This window comes from Poecile atricapillus, chromosome 3, assembly GCF_030490865.1.
Source record: "Poecile atricapillus isolate bPoeAtr1 chromosome 3, bPoeAtr1.hap1, whole genome shotgun sequence".
Classification (NCBI taxonomy): Eukaryota; Metazoa; Chordata; class Aves; order Passeriformes; family Paridae; genus Poecile; species Poecile atricapillus.
Window position 1 is genome coordinate 7,454,167 of NC_081251.1, and position 22,478 is coordinate 7,476,644.

Here is a 22,478-nt window from a genome sequence, read left to right on the forward strand (position 1 = left end):
TTAACCCTGTCACTTCTTCAGCCACCAGCTGTGTGCTGCCATTCTGCCTAGTTTCAGAAACCAAGGAATATCAGGCAAAATCCATGCTCAGATGGGAGGCTGCCAGGGAGCACTTGGAGTAGCTGTTGTGGCAAGTGACAGCAGCAGAAGTGGTTCTCCTCAGTCTGAGGAGAGAATGCTGTGCTGTAAGATACCATTGTTTGGGAGGAGGAGGCAGGGAGAGGGATGCTGACAGCTTGTCCTTGTTAGCAGCTGCTTGAAATTTGGGCCGTTGGGCCTTCAGCAGGGACTGAGTGGACTAAATGGCATTTTGTAGGGCCTGCTGTCAGTTCCAGTTGCACTCAGCTACATCTCCTCTGAGACAATTGGGTCACGTTGCTATGCACCTCAGAATTTGAAGGTTTTAAATTTAAAATCTGCTTTTGATATCAAGAAAGACCAAATTTCATTGGCAAAGATGTTCTAATTTAAGAACGCCCCATTCTTTATGGGTGGGTGGGCACTAAAGAGCAGCCCCAACCGCTCCTACATGCCCAGCTATCCAGTAATGCCCTATCTAGTTGCTCCACTGGCCCAGCTTTTTCCTCTTTGGGGGCTGGAAAAACTGAGGAGAGAGTGGAAAGTTGTCTGTTTGAAACATGCTCATCTGGCTAAATGGCACGTAACTCCTGGTTTGGCCAAACAGCACTGGGAGGTTGGTGTTTACCTCCATCTGAAAACTATGCAGTCTCAGGGACTACCCTTAGGCCACATCTGGGCTCCTACCTGCATCTGCATCTGCGGGCTTGTTATTTATTTGGCAAATGCTTGAAATAAAAGGTTGTTTATGAATACAAGAGAGAGCTGAAAGATTAACCTGAAGTCTTAGTTTTAAGCATCCGTAATTCACTCAGATGTAGGCATTAAAACCACTGTCCCTTTATTATGTGTACAGATTGATGTGGAACTTGGTATGGGATTGCACAATAGTTCCTATTCCCTTCTTGAAATACTGAAATCATAGGTCTTCTCTGTCAGAAAAGAATATTATTTAGAATATGGTGTTTTCCTAGTTTTTCTAGAGACACAATACTGGCTCAAGTTAGATGGAATAGAGAAGAAAAGAAACAGCATTCTCATCCTTTCATGCATAAGTAATTGGGGCAGGACAAATTTTTCAGTCATTCTTTAATTCACGCATCTTTTAAGATGTTGGCAGCTGTTGATTTGTGACCTGTTGAAGTTCTTATAGCTATCTGAAATCACTTTTCAGAGCAAAGATTGGGAATTATGGAACAAATGGGTGTCTGACAATCACTGTCACCAGTGCTAAAAGCTGGAAAAAAAATCCTGGAGCGCTTGGCATCCAGCATGGGGATTTCTTACAAAAACTTGATCTCCCAAGAGAGTGCTGAGCTCTTCAAAAATCTGTCTCTGGTATAAAAGTCTGTCTTTTTTTCCTTGTTTATCACAGGTGATCAAGCACGTAACTTTTTTTTGCAATCGGGTCTGCCATCTTCAATCCTTGCTCAAATATGGTAAGGTATTCTTTATTGTTTGCTTTTTCTAAGGTCTCCTGATGCATAGCATTCAAATGCTACCTTTGCTGTGTTGTGTTGTTTCACAGAGGCTTTCAGCAGACAGGGTAGAAAGTGTCTGAATCACTGTTTTAATTTTATTAAATTTAGAGGAAGGTTCAACCCATATGTGTACCAACAGTTAATTGAAACTCAGTAAGTTTTGCATATTGATGATGTTTCAAATTGGATCATGGTGAATGCAGTGTTTTTGAACTACATTAAGGGATTGAATTACATGTAAAGTAGAAGACAAGAAAAAAATCTAAAGTCACAGAAAAAGTTAGTAGAAGGATAATTATGGTATGTGAGATACCAAGCAATGCTGTAATACAGCAACAGTTGTAATACGACTGTAAAAAGTGCTGTTCCTTGCAGCATGTATGTGCTGAATGCAACACTTGAAACATTTTCTTCTCTGTAACCCCTCAGTCCTCACTAGAATCCTGTGCTCAGTTTGGGGTACTTGGCTGTAACCAAGACATGCATGTGCTAAAAGACATGTATTTGAGACTCATCATAATTAAGAACAACTTTAAGAGAAAGTGTTAAACAAAATAACTGAATACAAGTTAGTTTTTCCTTCAAACACATAGAATCACAGAATTGTTAAGGTTAAAAAAGTATTCTAGGATCATCAAGTCCAACCAGCATTACCTCCATATTCCCCATTAAACCAGACATCTCAGTGACTAGAAAAGAGGGGCAAGGAGAGTTTTCTGTGGGGCCTTGGGGTTTTGTACTGAGCAGTAACAGAATCAAAGGAAAAGTGAAGCTTAACATTAGTCTGATTTTTTTTTCTATTTTTTTAAAATTTTTTCCCCCCCCCTCCTGATTTTATTTACATTCTCATGCTTGGTCCTTGCATGCTTAAATGATGTTTTGTATTAGCCGTATGACCAGAAATTTTGAGGTTATGTATGCACTGTTGCATATATTTCCTGATGTATTTATTTGGAGAACTGTCAAAAGGAAGACAGTGTATCAGGCTTAGAAAACCTCACCACTCTGAGGTTAATTTACCACTGTGAATTAATGAAGTTTTCATAGTAGTGTACAGTGCCTTTAGGAGGTTTCTGCATCCTCCTGCATCCTGTTCCAGATTCTTGCATTAATTCTTTCCCTTACCAAGGATTAATTTAAAATAATGATTCTGGCTGGGAGCATAAAGCAAAACATAGCAGAGGCTTGCAGCAGAGGCACCAAGTGTATTCACGGGGCAAGAGACTTCTGCTTTCCCAAACGTTTTCTTGCAAATTACATGTTTAATATACAGCAAACTCAAAACTGAGCTCTGCAGAAGTGGGTACTCAAACTTCTCAAAGGTATGAATGTTAGCAAAAGTAGAAAATCTACTTTGCAATGAGTTTCTTGTTTTCCTATGCAAAAACAGTAAATAAATCTAGTAGGAAAGCTTCTCACTGATCAAAAAACATGAAATTTCATCTTCTTCTATACTTTTATTTTATTTTAAGGACACTCTCGGACCTGAACAGGGATGGAAAAATGGATCAACTGGAGTTCTCTATAGCCATGAAACTCATCAAGCTGAAATTGCAAGGACAGAACTTGCCTTCAATTCTCCCTCCTGTCATGAAACAAACTCCAGGGTTTTCACCACTAATGTCAGCTCGCTTTGGTACTTATGAATATATAATTAATTAGTGTTCAGAGGTAAAAAACCACAGTTAATTGCAGCCAAATGAAAGCATTAATCTGACCATGAAAATTTAGTGAATCAGCATGAAACAAGAAAAAAGGATATTCTGATTTAGGAAATTCACCAGGTCACTTTCTTGATATTTTTGATAAATTGATTCTTTGAAGACTTTTAATAAAGAAAAGCTTTTATTCAGTTTTGACAAGAAGGCCATTCGCATCTGCCATCTGACTTACTGGCTCTCATTTTGTAGTGGTGGTCATTTTTCGTCTCCCTCACACTCAGTCACCTATTTATACTTGGGGGTTTTAAAGTTAAATGTAGTCAAAGATCATAGTTTTGGTAGAACAGCTATTTTACATATTTTTTCAAAGTGAATCAGATTGTCTGTTTTGATTATGTGATTAACTGAATAGAATTACTTTGACTTTTTTTTTCTGATGGTATTGGGGGATTCAGTGCATGCTTGTTATTGTGTTGTTTTTTAGCACGAAATATCCACAATGACTTGAGCTGGATTACGAAAAGCGTGCACACTTCTACACTGAAATTAAATGTATGCATATATGAATTACATACATGATTTAAAATCACCCAAATCTCATGTGTTTGGGTACAAGGGCATGCATTTACAGGGAGCTGTGGTTGGCATAGTTACCTCTATAACTTTCCATCATCTCACCAGCACTGTTGTCTTCCACAAGATGCATCCAGTAATTTAAGTGCCCTTATTTGCCTCAGGCAGCTGCCTCCAGAAACCCTTCTCTAAGCATGGGTCCCTAAAAAGGAACTTCTGCCTCTGTGGATTCTTCCAGGGCAGATACTTAGAAGAGATTTAGTTCAGAAACAGCAGTAGCTTTTCCCTGTGGAGGATTGTCACAGCTTTTGAGGTTGTAATTCTCTCTCAGGGGCCAGGCTTGTTAAGAAATAGGTATAGCTGCAATTACAGAAAATGAGAACTTACTCTGTTGTGAAAATAGTAGCTAAACCTACCTTGAAAATTAATTTGTTTGTCAAGATTTTTCTTTTTAAATTCCTGTTTTTCAGAGTATTTTCCCATGTGAGCTATCTTGCTTAAATTTAGAGGAAAAGTAAATATTGTACATGAGCATCTGTTTTAACTGATTGTATTCCAGACACTGGTTGCTTTGTGTAGTTTGTGCATCACATAAGGAACCCAGTTTCTTGCTGAAGCCTCTGCAATGTTAAATCATGACTTATTGGATTTTGCTCTAGGAATGGGTAGTATGCCAAATCTGTCCATGCCAACATCTGTGTCTGCGATCACACCATTAGCTCCCATGTCTCTGACCTCCATGACTTCCATTCCTCCTTTGGTTATCTCCGCTCCCCTGGTGCCTTCTGTCAGTACCTCCTCGTTGCCAAATGGAACATCCAGCCTTCTACAGCCTTTATCCGTACCTTTCTCCTCAAGTAAGTATAGCACAGTCCAGTTTTTGCTCTCAGAATTGTGAATCTTATTTTCCCTATGGCTAATTTCAGACAGGAATGCTAACACATGCATGAGAGTTTAAAAAAAAACAAAAACCACACCCAACAAAAAACTCCTGACAGAAAACCCTAGAAATGTTTTTTTTCCTCCAAAGTTCACATTTGTTAATTCTGTTCTAACTAGTTAATCGTAACAATAAGACGCTGATTAGATTTTCTTAACTTTTGTCAAAGTGAATATTGATTATGAAGCATTATCTTATACCCAGTTGCTTTACAGTTCTGGGGTTAATTTTTTGTTTCTTCTTGTCCCAGCTCTGCCTCATACTGGTTCTTTAGGCCCCATGGCAGGAGGATTTGGTGGTTCCAGTATGCAGAAGGCACAGTCACTAATTGATTTAGGATCTAGCAGGTATGGAAGTTAAGTTTAAAGTGGTTGTATCTTACACTTCAGTAGTATACCTTCCAAAATTTATGGAACATTTCTGTTCTTAAAGTACATTTGTTAAAAATTAATCTATCTAATGTGACCTATCAAGTCTAAAAATAGATTTTGTTTTTATATGCACAGTAGGTAATATTTTCAGTAAATTGACAAAAATATCCAAAGTAGGCAAGGAGGTCAGATGAGTACTGCCAAAAGGAAGGGAATGTACCTCATTAGTAAATAGAAACAAACCTTACTAAGTGGTTCTAAAAGCAATGTTTATGCATTATGTGCTCATTCATTATAGAGGGCACCATGTAATCAGCAGGCATGTTAGAATAGGATTTGTTATCAATATTTATATGTGAATTTGTTTTATGAATAATAGAAGATTATGAATCCTTATAATCAGCTGTTCTGATTCACTGAGCGGTGATTTTAGAGCTTTACCAGAGACTAAAGTGAGGGACTGGGCTTATCTATCCAATTGGGTATCCAGGGGTGTCTCCCAAAAAATGGTCCTGAGGGCACCTCTGCCCCAGCTCAGTTCCATAAATAACTCACAGGCTCTTGTGCCTCCCTGCTGCCTGTTCAGCATGTGGGGTGCATGATCTGGGCTCCTCACACACCTGATTCCAGCAGATGTCCTGGATGATACCAGCAGATGTAGGCATGACATGTGCCTGAAAGACTATATTTATTTATTTTTGGTTGTTTGTTTGGTTTTTTTTTTAAATTGGAAAGCTTTCTGTTGCTGATGCTGTACAAAGGAGCCCTTCTCCAGTGTTAGTGTTGGCAGCATTTTCACCATCATGTTGTCTCATTCCATGCAGGGGATGTCAATCCAGCATTGTGCTGGAGAGGCTTTGTTTCCATCAGCATTCTGTATTGCCTTGGATTGCACTTCAAATAGTTTCGGTTTTTTTTCAACTTGGCAGAGCAGGGGATTACCTTAAACAAGGCAGGCTGGATTCAGCTTTCTTGAATTAGGTTTTCAGAGATGGAACTCTGCAAATGATGGGAGTTTAGAAAAAGTTTTATGGGTCTGTCTAAACCCTCCATCAGCACTATTCTACAGAAACTGAGTTGGAAAAGCTTCACTCAGCATGTCATTGTCACTAACAGAAAGAAGAGGTAGGGTTGGAATATGGTGATTAAAACATTTTTAGAAGGTGCTTTTGGTTGTGAGTTCATCAGATCCATGTTTATTCTTATGGTTATTCATTTAAATCTGGAAGTTACTTAACCAATGACCCAACACTCTGGGATAGTGGAGGTGGTTTCCTACACTATTACTTTGCAGTGGTAGAAGGATCAATTATGTGCATTAGTGCCTGTGATTGACCAAAGGAAAAGGATTTTCTAATCTACATGTTGTTTCCTTACAAATATATCCCTACTCTGACTGTAAAATTCCGTATTTGTGATGAAAGTATTTATAGCAAGTTAGCAGAGGTAAAACTTTGTGGAAATTGTTTCATTTTACTGGAAGATGTTACATATCTTCTGTTCCAATGCCTCTTTATTAAGCCAAGTGATTTAGAGTTATTTCTTTATCTCTTTTTCTCTTTTGGTTTTCTTTTAATATTTGGTTGATTGGTTTGGTTTGTATTTTTTTTTTTGCTTTGTTTTTGTTCTGTTTTGTTTTGAAATTATATTGCAGTTCAAATTCTTCCTCTAGTGCATCACTAGCTGGGAATTCACCAAAGATTACATCCTCAGACTGGGCAGTTCCTCAGGCCTCCCGATTAAAATACAGACAGAAATTTAACAGTCTTGATAAAAGTATGAGTGGATATTTATCAGGTGAGTATGACTTTTGGTATGGAATGGGAAAACCAGAGTGTTTCCTGCCTCTGAACATCACAGGCTGAGGGATAGAATCCCAGCTTGGGATTTGACTTGCATGTGAAGTAAAAGCTGAAATGTTGGTGTTCAGACCTGTGCAGGAGAGAGTGGGTTTCAGCCAGCCAAGAAGTGGAAATAACCCTCAGTTCATTGTCTTGGGCTTTGTGTTAGACCTGGAGGAGCCAAATACACTGGGGAAGCTACAGCAGCTGTTGCAGGGAAGAGGAGAACCCTGCAGTGGTGGGATCTGATCAGAGGAGCCTGAGAACCACGAGGCTGTGGAGTGCAGCTCTGTAAAGTCAGCAGGCATTTTTCAAGTATCGCTCTTTGGACTGAGACTTTATTGTGAAGATGGGGGACATTCACCATCATTTTTGTGTGCCATGTGCTCCTGTATCAGTCAGTGCTCAGATACTTGGGCTTTATCTTTTGCAAGAAAGCAGCTTGGGAGAGACACTACAGAACTGCAGCCATTGCTTGGGATTTTTCCAAAGTAATTTAATTGAATCCTTGTTGATTTCCAGTGACATCTGTGCTGGGCCACAGCATTATGGTGGCTTCAAAAGACTTCATACAAAGTTAACACAAGAGGAGAGTTTTACAAAAGTTCTTATGAAATGGGATTTCTCAGTATAATGCAGCAAGTAGAGAGCACTGGCCAAGCAGTCAGTAGGTGTAAAGTGTGTCTTAGTTAGATTTCCCATTTTGAGTAAGCACTCTGCCTCAGTTCCCTTGCTTACGAAGGAAGAGGACAATCCTTTCTTTAAGGAAAGGGTCTCAATGCTCTTCATCTTGTTCAGTCAATTTTGGGTTGAAGGCTTCCTCAATGTGCCTAGAACTGTGTCTGATTCTTTGCTACCAGGGAAAACTCCCCAGGTGATAGCTCAAGGTTTAGGCCAACAGTCAGCTGTGCTTTTGTGACAGCTGTGGGGATTACCATAAATACCCATTTTTCATGTCAGCTTTTCTGTTAGGTGCTCTGAGTAGAAAAAGGAACATGAGAATACTTACATCTTCATTGTGTTCAGGTTATAATGCCTGTTGTTAAGATTGGAAGTAAAACCAACTGATGAAAATGGATTAGATTAATATTAAAAATAAACATGCCCCAGTTCGTGACCCATTTTTTTGCCTCGTGTGAATCTTTCAGTGAAGTGTTTATTTTAATAAAAATCTTTTACACTTTCACTAAGGATTTCAAGCAAGGAATGCCCTTCTGCAATCAAATCTTTCACAGACTCAGCTGGCTACTATTTGGTGAGTTTTGTTACTCATTCAATGTCTTTATGGTATTAAGAGAGGAAATGTACTTTTTAAATAAGAAATGATAAAGTGACACCACAGATCTAAAATCATAAACAGAAGCTGAGCTGCTAGTTAAACTAAGTTTGTTTACTAGTTACATTTCAAAAGACACCTTGAGATAATTCAGTTTTTCATTCTTTGTGTGTGTTTGTTAAACTCTATATAATAGAAGAGATGCTAACTTCAATTTCTGATCCAGGGATGCTCTTGCTGAGCTGAGGGCTTGTTCCTTTCAAAAGTAGGATTCTGAAATCTAGGTTGTTAGTTGTAAATATGGAGGAAGATTAAGTAACTTTTCAGCTCTTTTGAGTTTCACTGCAGTTTCCATAAAGATATTTGCAAAGTACACTTTTGTTAAGACTTGTTTTTATTATGCTGATAAAAGTGGTGAGAGTTGTCTGAAGGTCTGAGTGATCTGCTCTGCTAGATGTGGCATTTTAGGTTACACATTCAGACATAACTCAGATGTTATATGTGAAATATAGTGGCCAAGGAGAATTCACAACAGCTTTACATCTCCTCTTGAGTTCCCTTTCTTCTTCTTCTGTCCCAGGACAGTTATTTGTGTCTTTAGCAGCAGCAGAGCTCACCTTGTTTAGTTTCATGCTGTGAAGATAAACTTGGAATGTGGGGTTGTATTGCTCCTCTCTGGAGTCTGGGGGAATAAATCAGGTGTGCAGTGGCTCTTCTCCTTCTGGGTGTATATCCTGAAGGTATCAGTGGCCAGTGCAAGGAGCTCTCTGAACCCCCATTGTATAACAGCCCACATGGTAATTTCTGAAATAGTGGTGCTGTTACATGTGAATAGTGCTGGTGTGTGAACATAACAAAATATCATCATCTCCTGCTTTTGTTTTTCGCTGTGGTGTGTGTGTGTGATGGGGTTTTTTGGTGTTTGTTGTTTCCTTTTTGTTTTTCATAGGAGTTTTTTTTTAACTGCTTTTTTAATGAACTGTGTTTTTACTAAGCATTTCACTTATGTGCAGTCTAAGGACACAATTCAGCAATTCTGTCTCTATAGATAGTTCTTAGAGAGAGACTCCTGCTTTCTTGCATTTCACTGGTTTCTCTCAAACACACACACACACCCCATCAGCCCCCACAGTTTGTGGGAAACATTTTGCAGGCTAGTATGATCTCCTGTTCCTTAGAGGGGGTAGGTGATCCTTTTCCTACCCACTGTGAGTTACTCTGTGCCAGCTCATTTCTTCCCTGCACTGTCAAGGAGACACAAGGGGAAAAAAGAATTCTATGCAAAGCTTCCTCTTGCAGAATTTGATGTAATTTTATGTAATGTTTTCTTTGGCTTCAAAAAAAATATTGAAAAAGTAGTTTCTGGCATTTTGAGCTGGTTAAGAACAGTCCTGGATTCACTTTCCAGTTCTTCTATTTCTGATGCAATAAAGCAAGAGATACTTCTTACCATTTCCTGTCCATTTTTCAGTATTTTATGGAAATGTAAGAGAATTGGGTTTGTTCAGGCTGGGGAAGAGAATATTTCAGTGAAGCTGAAAAGAAAGCTTTACCTGAAAGGAGCCTACAAGGAAGGTGGAGAGAGACTATTTACAATGACCTGTAGAGACGGGACAAGGGGGAATGGCTTCAAACTGAAAAAGGTTTAGTTTGGATATTAGGAAGAAATTGTTTACTGTAAGGATGGTGAGGCACTGGAACAGGCTGGCCAGGGAAGCTGTGGATTCCAAATCCCTGGAAGTGTTCATGGTCAAGTTGGATGGGGCTTGGAGCAACCTGGTTTAGTAGAAGTTGTCCCTGCCCATGGCAGGGGGTTGGAATTGGATGATCTTTCAGGTCTCTCTCAACCCAAACCATTCCATGATTCTGTGATCTGAATAACAGTACATGATTAAATCAAATAATATCTCCCTCAGCAATTGTTTGTTATTAACTGTAAGTATTTCTACCAAAACATTCCACAGGAACTGTTAGTTTTTTAAATTGTTTTTCCACAGTGCCTTGTTACAGCTGTAATCTGTGAGTGATTGTGATGTTTGGTTCTAACTGGTGCTGCTGTTGAACCCCCTGCAGGTCCCTGGCTGATATAGATGGAGATGGGCAGCTGAAGGCTGATGAGTTTGTGTTGGCCATGCACCTCACAGACATGGCCAAAGCTGGGCAGCCACTGCCCCTGACTCTGCCCCTTGAGCTGGTGCCACCTTCTTTCAGGTAATCACTGAGGGCAGTGAAACGTAATATATTTAACACAACTGTGCTATTTCTCTAACAATGGTGGGTTGGGGTTTCTTCCCCCTCCAGGAGTGGAAAATATACTGAAAATATAAATGGAACTCTGCCATCTTACCAGGCTGTACAAGAGGAGGAGCCACAGAAAAAACAGCCAGGTAAAAAACAGGGTTCATATTCTTAATGTATGGGTCTGTTTCTGAAGGGCACTAAAACTCTTAGAAAGTGGTAGAAATAATCAAATCCACAGAGAGCTTCATTTCAGGAGCTAGATCCCTTTTAACTTGGATGGTAGGAAGGTTGCTAAGCGGGTGTAGTCAGACTGTTACATCTAATAGAATTGAGAAGGCAGGGACAGGGGCTATTTTTAGCTGTAGGAAAGGAAAAGTGTGCTGATTAATAATGTATTCTGGAAAATAAACCCTTCATGGCCAGACACTGCTGTGCAACTGCAAATTTTTTTCGCTTGAAAGTTCCTGGCATTACTAGAACATTCTGAAAGCTGGGGGTCCAGTGTAGTTCAATTCTCTGCAAACTGGAAGCAGTGTGAACATACCTTAGATTCTGTTACTGACAATGTTACAGGGACACTGCAAGCCAGGACTTGCCTCTCTTTTTGGAAGGGTGGTTGCTGGGGGCATAAACCATTTGTGTCTCTTTTTATCCTTGTGTGCAGTAATTGAGCTTGATCCTGTTTTGGTGTCTCATAGTCGTAACTCCAGGAACTCTTACAGGGAGCACCCTGAAAAACTAAGCTCTTTATCAATATGTTAATGTTTCCTGGAAAACCTTTTTAAGAGCAGACAGTCTTCTCCCAGCTTATAAAAGCTGTTCTTTTATGTTTTCCTCTAGCATTCTTTCATCTTTCATTCTTTAGAGTGAGAGGCTTTCCTGTAACATTCAAGTCATTTTTGTGGTCATTTTAAACTGGAACTTTTTCTTCTTTTATTTTTTTTCCCCCCCCAGTTGGAATATAGTTAGGAAAATTTAGAGGTATTTTTGAACAGAAAAATAATACTTTAACAAATGGAAGATGCTTACATCATCCATGACTGAACAACCTGAGCTTGCCAAGAAGTATCTATCTTTAGTGGTATAACTGAGGTCCTTGTTTGAGAGCACTGTTTTGCACAGGGCAGAAATAATGACCTTTCCTTATTTTAGTGACATTTGAGGACAAAAGGAAAGCCAACTATGAGAGGGGAAATATGGAGCTGGAAAAACGCCGACAGGTCCTGCTGGAGCAGCAGCAGAGAGAGGCTGAAAGAAAGGCTCAGAAAGAACGGGAAGAACAGGAGCGAAGAGAGAGGGAACGCCAGGAGCAGGAACGGAAGAGGCAACTGGAGATGGAAAGGCAGCTGGAGAGGCAACGAGAGCTGGAGAGACAAAGGGAAGAAGAAAGGAGGAAAGAAATAGAAAGGCGGGAGGTTGTTTTCTTAACATTACTTTTTAATACTCTAAGGAATGTGTATGTGCGTACAGCATCCAGGGTTTGAGTGCTTTGGTTCTGTCCCCTGGCCTGGCTGATGTCAGGTTGTCTTGGAGATAGAACACCATTTGTGTCTGTTGTAAATGTTGGTATAGGTTAAAGATTCTCAGATACTTCATAGGACAGATGAGATTTTTCTTGGGCATATTTCTTGCATTTCTGCAAAAATTTGTATTCCAGACAAGACTCCACTGAATTCATAATTGATAACATTTTGACAGCCAAACTTGAGACAAATTTGCTTCTACTTGATGTCTCAGTGTATGCATCATACTTCCATATTTTATGGAGTTCTGTGAAATACTCAAAGGAGGTTATGTGCAGTATCTGTCAATGTGCTCTTTTATGGGCAATATTCCAAGCTGTAGAGGCTTTCTGAATTATGAAGCTTTTTTCATCCAGACTCAGGAATGTGGCATGAAGAATCTTGTAGGATCACTTCCTTCATTCTTTGATGCTGAAGTGTATAAGAGCACTTGAGAGAAGACATTATTTTGTGTTGCTGTTGTGCTGTTGAAAAATAGAGCACATTACATTAAATCATGGTCTCCGAGTTCTGCATCTCCACTGTAATTTAAGGTAATGTAACTTTTCCTCAGGCAGCAAAGCAGGAGCTCGAGCGCCAGCGACGACTGGAGTGGGAGAGGATCCGTCGCCAGGAACTTCTTAATAAGCGTAACAGGGAACAAGAAGAAATTGTCAAGTTGACCTCAAAAAAGAAGAGCCTTAATCTTGAATTAGAAGCCCTGGTAAGACAGGAATTTCACCACATATGCTGAAATACAATATTTTAAATTATACAAATATTAATACCTGCATTAATGGCCCATTAGGAGTTCCACTCTGTTTTGGATGATGAATCTAAAGCAGGTATTTTGGGTTGTTTTAGAAAACTGCAGATGTTAGAAAACTGCCTGCAGGCTTAGCAAAAGGATTTTTGCCATATGTGGTGTAATCTGTCTCTGCTTTCTTTCCAGACTGACAAACATCAGCAGATCTCAGGCAGGTTGCAGGATATTCGTAGCAAAAAACAAATGCGAAAAACTGAGCTGGAGGCCTTGGATAGGAAATATGACCAAGGAATCATGGAAATCAAGCAACTACAGCAACAGCTTGAGGTGTGTACCTTTGTTAAGTTTATGGTTTTCTTTTACTGTATTCTGTGTTTCCCTAATGCTGTTGATAGTTCATCCCTATAGGGAGGAATGTGGAATCAGTTGGATTGCAGTAGAGAGAGGAAATAGGCAAGACTGTCAGCATTGCAGAGGCTTTTGGTTTTGTGTGTAGTGTTAAACAAATGATTATATGTATTAAAACGAGCTGAGAGTTAAAAAACAGTTGTGAAAACCTCAGCTATTCTTTTGTGGACTGATAATAGAGACTTCTCTTTAATTTTGAATTCTTCTATGGCTCCAGACTCAGATTTTTTTGAAGAATGTTGTCCTGTGTTCAGGCCAAGTTGTTGTTTAGGTTGAATTACCTTGCGGCTGTTTCATCTTTTTTTTCTCTATTTGAGTAACAAGACATTAATTATTTCTAATCAGTTGAGTACCATAAATTATCCTTTGCCATATGTGATGCTTCTACTCATCAGGGAAGCTTCTTTCCATGTTACTGTTTTATGTTAGGCTTGGGGCAGTCACCTTAAACCATCTTGTGATAATATTTACACGTTAAGCATATTTGTTAAATATTTTTCCAGCTGTGTTAATGGTTTGGGGTCAAAAGCTTTCAACTGTAATATTATTTCCATTAAGAGTATAGACATAATGTTTTTCTTTATCCAGTAGTGATAACTTGCATCCCTGTTTCATTAACAAGGGTTGAAGCTATGTTGAAAAGTAACTCAGTTTTACTTAGTGATTCATAAACAATATTAAAAACTTATGTTCTTCAACATCTACAGGATTATCAGAATAAGCTGATCTATTTGGTTCCTGAAAAGCAATTGTTAAATGAAAGGATAAAGAATGCTCAACTTGAAAACACACAGAGTAAGTGCCTGCACATGAGGTCTGTTCTTGATTGCTTTGCTGATTTCTCATCCCTTCTAATCAAGGCTGAAGGGTACAGAGGTGTTAATAACACCTTCACTTCTACATCTTCCCACTTAGTGCCATTGTCTCACCTGCATTCCATTATCTCCTTTATGTTCCAAATAAGTGGCAAATAAACACATTTTGGCAAGAAACTTAAACTTAAAACTTCATTTATACAGACTATGTAGCTCACATATATTATTACAATTTGTCCTTTTTTTGGTAGTCCAAACTCAAGGGAATTAATTTATGTAAAGTTTACACTGGTCTTGTCTCCAAATTACACTGCAAGTCTCTGTCTAGAGAAACTTGATATGAATTGGTCTGATATTAAAAAAAACAACTTGCAAATTATTCTGTATGTATTGCATGGAATGTCTGTGTGCCTTAGTTAGTGCTGGGGATATTTCTTCCTTGTGCTGTATATGAATAGAAAGGCAAATCATATTTTTGTGAGGAAGGAGGTTTGGACTGTGTATATAATAGGAAAATAACAAACAATTATTAAAAACTGGGGAAAAAAACTGAAGAAAAACCCAGAAACACTTGTAAAATTGCTTGTCTTTCCTTATGCAGGTACAGGAGTCAATTCAGTGCACAAGAAGTCCCAAGAAAAGGAAGAATTATGCCAAAGACTTAAGGAACAGCTAGATGCCCTTGAGAAGGAAACTGCTTCTAAACTTGCTGAAATGGATGAATTTAACAGTCAGCTTAAGGTACTTCCATTATCTAAATATCCTATACTTGTAAGCACTGTATTTTAGTTCTTCATCCAGCCATAAAGATTGGTGCCACTTTCACCAGGCTTCCAAACAGGTTTCCCCAACTTCAATGTCAAATAAGAATCATTAGAAGTCTTGGAGTAAATAATACAATAAAAATGCAAACCTATTGCTAATGTACTAAAATATGAGTCTCTTGCTAACTATTGCTTTGCATGACTCAACTATTGCTCACTCTTACCTTTTGCCTTCTGGAACACATTTTGATTTAGAAGTAAAGTTTTTCAGGCCCTTGCACATTCTGTTCCTACAGTATGAGGTAATACTTGGTGTTATTTTTGAATTGTGTACTGAACACTTGACTTTTAGTAATAGACTTGCACAGTTTCACAGTACACTGTGCAAGGTCTGGTAGCAGATTTGGGTGTGATCCTAGAAGTAAGTGTAGGCCACTTATTAGTTAATATTCCTTAATTTGTTCGAAGCCCAGAGTTGCTGACCACTGGCTCTGAATTTTTGTTTCTGAGGCAACTCTTGGCCTGCCTAAAAACTTAGGCAGCTCTTACAGGGTAGAACACACCTCCATTTAACTTTATTCGCCAGCTTACTCTAAGTGGCACTGGTGGGAACTTTGTCCTTAAGTAATCGATTGATGCTGGGCCAGCACAAGGGCTCTGCACTCTCCAATAAAAAAAGAGCCACAAAAAATTTTTAATCATGTAAGGAATTAATTTTTTTTTTTAAAAGTGGCTTCATGCAATGGGCATTTTCAGTTACTTGTTTATTGCATGGCTTGCTGTGTTCAGTGGCTGCATCCACAATTCAGTCTTCCCTAAAATATGTTTTTCAAAATACAGTGCAAAGATTAATTGGCTTTTTATCTACCTTATCTTACAGTGTGAGAATATGGATGATTCTGTTCTTCAGTGCCTTTTGTCTCTGCTAAGCTGTCTCAACAACCTCTTCCTCTTACTTAAGGTTATTTTCTAATCTTTGGCTTTTTTGGTTCTTAATTATTTCGCTATTTTTCTCTGCTTACACTTTTTGTTTGGATGAACAAACATTAAATTTTTATTAAATACTATATTAATACTACAAATATTAAATTTTCCCAAAAGAAAATCAACAGGCTATTTTACTTTCTGCTAGCTTTTACATCCTCTTAAAGGCTTAATGTCCTTACCTGCTTAGAAATCCAAACTGCAGAATACTGAGAACAAAATACTGACTTTTAATTTCATAATGGACTGTTCTTTAAATTGTTTCACCCAAACATTTTTCTTCTTAGTTAAGGTAACATTAACCAGAAAAATTGTCTCAGATGGAAACAGTGTCTTCTCCCACTTTTCCATCTCTTGCTCTGTACCTGTATCCATCCATCCTGAGCTGTGTGTCAGGCATTTGAGGTCCTGTTTAGAAGTCTAGAAGTAGCATCAGAGTGCAGAATATGGTATGGCAAACAATGCTGTCAAACCTCCAGATTAACCCAGTACTAAAACCTACTTGCTGTCTTTCAACACTACTTTTGTCTGCTGAGGTCAGAAATACTTTTAGAATAATTTATGTGGAAAAAAAAATAGAATTGCCTAACTGAGCTTTTCATTTTGCTTTGCGTGAGGGTTTTTCTGTCCTTAAAGATAAGAGAGTTCTTCTAAAATAAGTTTGCTTCCATAGTGCTCCAGAAATTATGGGCAAAGTAAGAAGGAAAAATATTCCCAGCTGAATATATTTGAGAAAAAAAATTGTGGTCAATTGCTTGGTTTGATCTCGTTGCTACAGAGACTTTCAGTGATACAGCAATCTTGTTATCTTGCCTTTGTCATGTAAATTGCACCATATCTCTTAGGCAGCATGCTTATTGGTAGAGGTGCATATGGTAGTGGGAATGATTTGTTCTTAATTGCTTTATTTGTATTTATGAGATCAGATACAAAAATCAAGGCTTAGCTGTTGCATTGTTCAATGTATATCAGCAGGATTCCTAAGGAAAAAACCTGAAGTATCTTAGAGGTGTTTTGCAACATGGGAAAGTACAATGTAAAGTAATTCTGTTATTGTTGATTTTTTCGGTCTGTAAATTTAATTATCCAAAAGATTCATGCTGATTTTTTGTTTGGAATAGAAGATTGTTATCAGAGGGAGGTGGAATAGGAATTGAAGGATGTGTTCAAAAAGAAAAAGTCTAAAATTGAGAAGTTTACAAGTACAGGGGAAGAGTCCAATCAGAGTTAGTGTCTTTAAGCTGTGTTTTCCCACAGTGATAAGACTGCTGGGTATATTTATGAAAGTTTTCTGTTTTAAACATGGGACTGATCAATCAGGAAGCACCAAGAGTGAGCACCCTATTGCAGGATGCTTTCTCAGTTTATGGTACCGTGTTGGATTTCAGCTGAAATCTGTCTCCTTGTAGTTACTTAAAATACGATTCACTGCCTTCAGGAATGTTGTGTTGGAGCACTCAGTTTTGTATCTTCCCCTCTCCTCTGTCGTATTTGGCATTTCCAGCAGGTGTAGGACTGGAAGGGCTCTTTGAAAGCCCAAATTACATCACTGACTTGGCAAACCTGCCATCTCCTCTTATACTTCTGTTGATTTGATTTTCTTTGCAGTGACCTCCAAGGACTATTAATAACTTAATAGTACTTTGGCCATTTGCATTAAAACCTGGTTGGAAAAAGCATTAAATGCCTGGATGCTTTTCTCAAAGATTGGCTTTATTCCCTTTTATATATTCCACTGTTCGCTCCCTAGGACCTGAGGGAAAGTTACAGCACACAGCAATTAGCCTTGGAGCAACTCCACAGGATCAAACAGGACAAAATAAGAGAGGTACAAAAAGGAAGAGCTGAACTTGCACAGAAGAAGCGACTGGAAGATGAGGCTGCAAGGTAACCATAGCTGAGTGTATCAGTGCTGCAGTTATTAGAACAATGCTGTTGTGACTTTTAAGATAAGATCTATATTGTTAATGTAAAAGTACATCCTATTGGTTGCCTTAGGGGAAGCATTTTATGTAAAGTACCACTCATGTAAGAAGGATTGAATTTGAGATTTTCAATGATTCATATTTGATTTGACTAAAGAAACAGAGCTGGTGACCTTGTAGTGTTTCATGGGCTTTGCTCATGACACCACTTTTCTGCCTCTGATGAAGTTTCATAACATTTGTGACAGTCTGTTTAAGAGAACCATGTGCCATATATGTGGTGATAGCCTGTTAATTTTTTGGCTGGACACAGCTGTGTGATGGAGTAACAGCATCACTGCACAGCTCCTACTTGGAAACACTAAAATGCCCATCAGAGGAGTGGATGTCCTAGAGGGAATGGATGAAAAGGTCTCATCTAGACATTTTTAAGAAGATGGCCCAAAGGGTTAGGCCCTCCCTCTTCAGCAGAAAGGTCTTGACAGCTAAAATATTGTGTTGAATTGGATACTAACTTCTTTAGACAGCTGAGGCACAGGATAAAATCTGAATAGTTACAGAGAATACAGTCGGGTTTCCAGATCCTGTCTGCTGCATTGTGGTCCTGGCAGGGATAAGCACATTGGATAGATTGCAACTGCTGAAGGCAAAAATACCAAGCTGCCAAGATCAGTACACAAAGGCTATTTTTATCTATGTACCTGAGGGAAATGAATCTGTTTGGCAGTCCTTGATTCCAGTCAGGGGATCTGGATACTGCCTTCCTGGAGAGCTTAAATCCAGCTTGGCTCAATTATTAGATCAGCTCTTGCTCATTAGGATGCAGGTGGGCAGAAGTGCTCCTGAAGGCACTGCACAGGTGATGGATTAAAATTCAACATTTTTAATCCATTTGTTATTTTTATGTGGAATATACTGGCACCCATGTGAAGCTGTGGTCTGTGGCAGAGCTGATGACCCTGAGAGCAGAGTGGTCAAAGTCATAAGCTCAGTTTTACTGACAAGTGTCACTGTTTACTGTAGGAACACAATCTCATTCATTTTTGTGTTGATGTTCTCTTAACCTCTCTCCTTTCCTCCAGGAAAGCGAAACGGGAGAAGGAGAACCGATGGCAGGAAAATATCCGAAGGGAAGAGGAAGAGAAAAAGAAGCGACTGGAGGAAGAACGAATGCAGGAAAAAGTCCAGGAAAAGCTGAAAGCTGAAGAAGCCGCTGCCATGATGAGAGAGAGGGAAAACAAAAAACAGCTTCTTGCAGAGGAGGAGAAAAACAGACAAGCCACGATCTTGAGGGATGTGGAACAACAAAGGCAGAGGCAACTGGAAGAAGATAAAAGAAAGCAAGAACAAATAGCAAAAGAAGCTGAGGAGAGGCGCAAGCAGAACGAGGAGATAAAAAAGATAAAAGAAGCAACTAACTTTCAAGAGGTGGATAAACACACTTCTAAAATAAACATAAATGAAAAGTTTGCAGATCTGTTGAAGCCAACAGAGGAGAAAAGTCTTAAGCCACCCTGGAAAAATGAAGGTAATCTCAAAATCATTAGACTTTTGGATTTTTACTTTCCTGAGTGATATTTCACTCTTCAGGTATACTGCTGTTGATGTGACTCTAAGGCAAGAAGTCTGCCAAAGATACAATTAAAAAAACCCAAACCAGTAATGTTTCATGTTTTTTGTCAGTTACAAATGATCCTATAAGCTTAAGTTACTTCTGTCAGTTTTCAGCACGTATGACTCTGATGACAAATCTTCCGGTGATCGTGGTCAACAAATAGCAGTTTCTGGGAACAGTAATATTTTAGGTTTTTCCTAGGGCTTGCACTTTCTGTCATTAAAATGGAATGCTAATACAGAGGGTGTTTGCTCATTGATGAGAGATGGGCAGAAAAGTGATTTATTAACAGTAAAATGTAGTTTATTTTTGCATTACTCAATGGCTCAGATAAAAACAGGTAAGAACTGAATGACTAGACCTAACTCTAGCTGTGGGACTTGGAAAAAAGTGCTTTAACAATATTTTCTCTGAAGACACATTTGATTTCATCCTTCATTAGTTCTTGTCAGTTTTTATTAACCACTTTTCTCACTGAGATCAGCAAGGATCAAATTAGAACAGGGCTGAAAGATACTTGCACACCTCAGCTAAACCTTGTAAAACATTCCCTGTTTGCAACATCAGTCACTGACTTGGAGAAAAGATACACAAAGAAAATGGAAGTCGTGCTATTTTGCTATTACAGGTTTCTAAATAAAATCTTCACGCATGCTGCTGAACACTTACTGTTGCAACAGTGGGATCTTTTCAGCTTGGAACACTGTAGTGGTGTTAGGAGGCTTTATTAAAGCATTGGCTTAGCCAGAGCAGTGTGGCAAGGAGAGAGGAGAAGATAAAAACGTCATTTTTAATGATGTCTAATGGAAGGCATCCCTGCCCATGGCAGGGGGGTGGAACCAGATGACCTTTAAGGTCTCTTCCAGCCCAACCCATTCTATGTTTTTGTGATTTTTTTCACTGCAGAAGTCAATGCATTTTGTTGTCTCAATTTTATTTCCATGATTGGTGTGTTAAACTGATACCCTGGTGATCTCAGTGTCTCATATTCCCACCAGTTGCTCAGAATGATGGGGCTCCAAATGAGTGCTTGTCTCTCAGCTTGTGTCACAGTGGTCACTGGTTTCTCACCTTCCAGGCAATGCAGTTGGTGCTGCAGAGTCGAGGAATTCCATTGCTTTGGTAAATTACAGAGCTTTGTATCCATTTGAGGCAAGGAACCATGATGAGATGAGCTTTAATACTGGAGATGTAATTCAGGTAAGATTTGCTATTACATTTAACTTGCAAAAATTAACCCTTTTCCCTAGCCTTGGGATGCACGAAGTCTTAAGGGTCAAAAGCATTGCACTGATGTATTTTAAGGTTTACTCAAAATTTAAATTGGATTGCTGATTTTTTTATTTAAAAAAAAAAACAGGTGAAATTAGGATTAGTTCAGCCAGAATATTTCTCTGAGTTTTAAACATCCTAGCTATGTTGACAATCTCTTTAAATACAAGAGCAGTGAATGCTAAACATAAACTTTCTAAAGTTAGTAGATCAGAAACAATGTAGTTGTTGCAGTTCATTGCACAGGTACAAGTTGGCTTCTGAGTATTTGCTTGAAATATGAGCATAGTAAATATAAATATGAATTATTTATTCAAGACATTTGAATTAAAATTAGTTATTTAACAAGTAGATGTGAAAGGTTCTTTTGAACCTTAATACTGTTTTCCAGTGTATTCTTAACAGAGATTTCTGCCTGTCTGAGCAACCTGATCTGGTGGGAAAGTGTCCCTGCCCCTGGCAGAGGGGGTGGAACCAGGTGATCTTTAAGATCCCTTTCAACCCAAACCATCTGGTGAATCTGTGATTCTCTTTCTGACTGTTCCTTTATCAATCCTTTCTCAGGCAGACACTTAGAGTAATTTATTCTGTGTCCATTTATTGTAGCAATTTTCTGAACTTGCTGTCTATAGTATTACAGCAGGACCATAAGATTGGAAATGCCTTGTGGCATCTCGGTTGAAATCTGTGTTATTTCATGTATATTAGCTATTAGCACTTGTTTGAAAGTCTTTGCCTGCAGGTGAATGTGTGAAAACTGATACACAAGCGTGGTAATACAATTTCTCATGTTTAAGTATGTGTGGTTCCTCATTCAGACTGTAAGTGATACAAGTAGGTGATAAGGAAGAATTTATAAAGCAATGTGGTACAAAATACTAAAACACTTGACTAAATTAGCTTTCAGTTTGACAGTGTTAAAGCATTTATTTGCATTTTCATACCAATGAACCATGGAAGAGGGAACAAGAGGAGTAGGTTTTGCTTTGACTTCGCTCTCAGCTGTAATTGTATCATTTAATTGCTGATAACTGATTTCAGAAATAGGCTAACAGCTGCCACCTCCTCCTCTTGCATCCCAAACCCCAGCAAAGCTAACCAGCTGATAGTTTTTGATGGGCTGCTAATTTTTAGCCAATTTTCACTAACTGGCTAATTTGCAGCATAATGGAAGCTTCAGTATTGCTGTGAATGTTTAAGGATGCTCTATACTTAATCACATAGTAAATAACAGAATTTTTGGATGTGTTTTGGATGCAGTCAGCTGACAGTTAATTATATCTGTGAGCAGAACAGCAGCAGTTGTTTCCTGCTCTGCTGGGCTCACTAGCCCCTGCCTCTTGGCTGCACATTCAGCAGAATCCAGCACAAGGCACCAGCATTTTTGGCAGACAAGAGTGGCTCAGAGGCACTGCATGATCCCCATGTGTATGTTTGAAGGGCTCTGAGGTCTGTCTGTACTGGTTTTGTCTGAAACCAGTGCAGCTGCATCATCACAGGGCAAAATCAGCTCAGCTCTGCCAGGGCAGAGTGAAAATGCTGATCCTGGTGTGGGCACTGCCCTGTTCAGGTCAGAGAGCCAGCAGGTGCTGACACATCAGGTACCTTGCTTGATTCGTGCTGCTAATTCTGTTTTCTTTTTATTTCTCCTCCTGTCCATAGGTTGATGAAAAAACTGTGGGAGAGCCTGGTTGGCTTTATGGGAGTTTTCAAGGACATTTTGGTTGGTTTCCGTGCAATTATGTAGAAAAAATACCAGAAGGAGAAAAAGCTTTATCTCCTAAGAAAGCCTTACTTCCTCCTACAGTATCTTTATCTACTACCTCAGCTGCTTCAGAGTGAGTTATGTTTGTGTCTAAATTGCTTTTTCTAAATTTAGCTAGCACATAATGTGCTGTACAGTTTCACTTGGTGTTTGTTTTGAAAATACAAAGGCAGAAAACTTATTGAAGAACCTTCTTAAAA

At 38.9% G+C, this 22,478-nt stretch overlaps 1 protein-coding gene across 3 annotated transcripts in view; it reads left to right on the plus strand.

Annotated features, from left to right (window-relative positions):
- The window catches only part of ITSN2 (intersectin 2), an 80,140-nt gene that overhangs the window by 31,281 nt on the left and 26,381 nt on the right, over window positions 1-22,478 (plus strand). The window contains exons 4-21 of one of the 3 annotated variants that reach the window (XM_058833862.1): window positions 1,454-1,517; window positions 3,032-3,195; window positions 4,453-4,650; window positions 4,984-5,080; window positions 6,759-6,901; window positions 8,137-8,200; window positions 10,295-10,432; window positions 10,523-10,608; window positions 11,615-11,877; window positions 12,539-12,688; window positions 12,917-13,057; window positions 13,846-13,933; window positions 14,555-14,694; window positions 15,598-15,678; window positions 17,452-17,588; window positions 18,709-19,154; window positions 20,320-20,441; window positions 22,176-22,351. In XM_058833862.1, coding sequence (XP_058689845.1) covers window positions 1,454-1,517; window positions 3,032-3,195; window positions 4,453-4,650; window positions 4,984-5,080; window positions 6,759-6,901; window positions 8,137-8,200; window positions 10,295-10,432; window positions 10,523-10,608; window positions 11,615-11,877; window positions 12,539-12,688; window positions 12,917-13,057; window positions 13,846-13,933; window positions 14,555-14,694; window positions 15,598-15,678; window positions 17,452-17,588; window positions 18,709-19,154; window positions 20,320-20,441; window positions 22,176-22,351 — 2,698 coding nt within the window. The remainder of the gene's footprint in view (window positions 1-1,453; window positions 1,518-3,031; window positions 3,196-4,452; window positions 4,651-4,983; window positions 5,081-6,758; window positions 6,902-8,136; window positions 8,201-10,294; window positions 10,433-10,522; window positions 10,609-11,614; window positions 11,878-12,538; window positions 12,689-12,916; window positions 13,058-13,845; window positions 13,934-14,554; window positions 14,695-15,597; window positions 15,679-17,451; window positions 17,589-18,708; window positions 19,155-20,319; window positions 20,442-22,175; window positions 22,352-22,478) is intronic. The other 2 variants (XM_058833860.1, XM_058833861.1) reach the window with 2 other exon arrangements.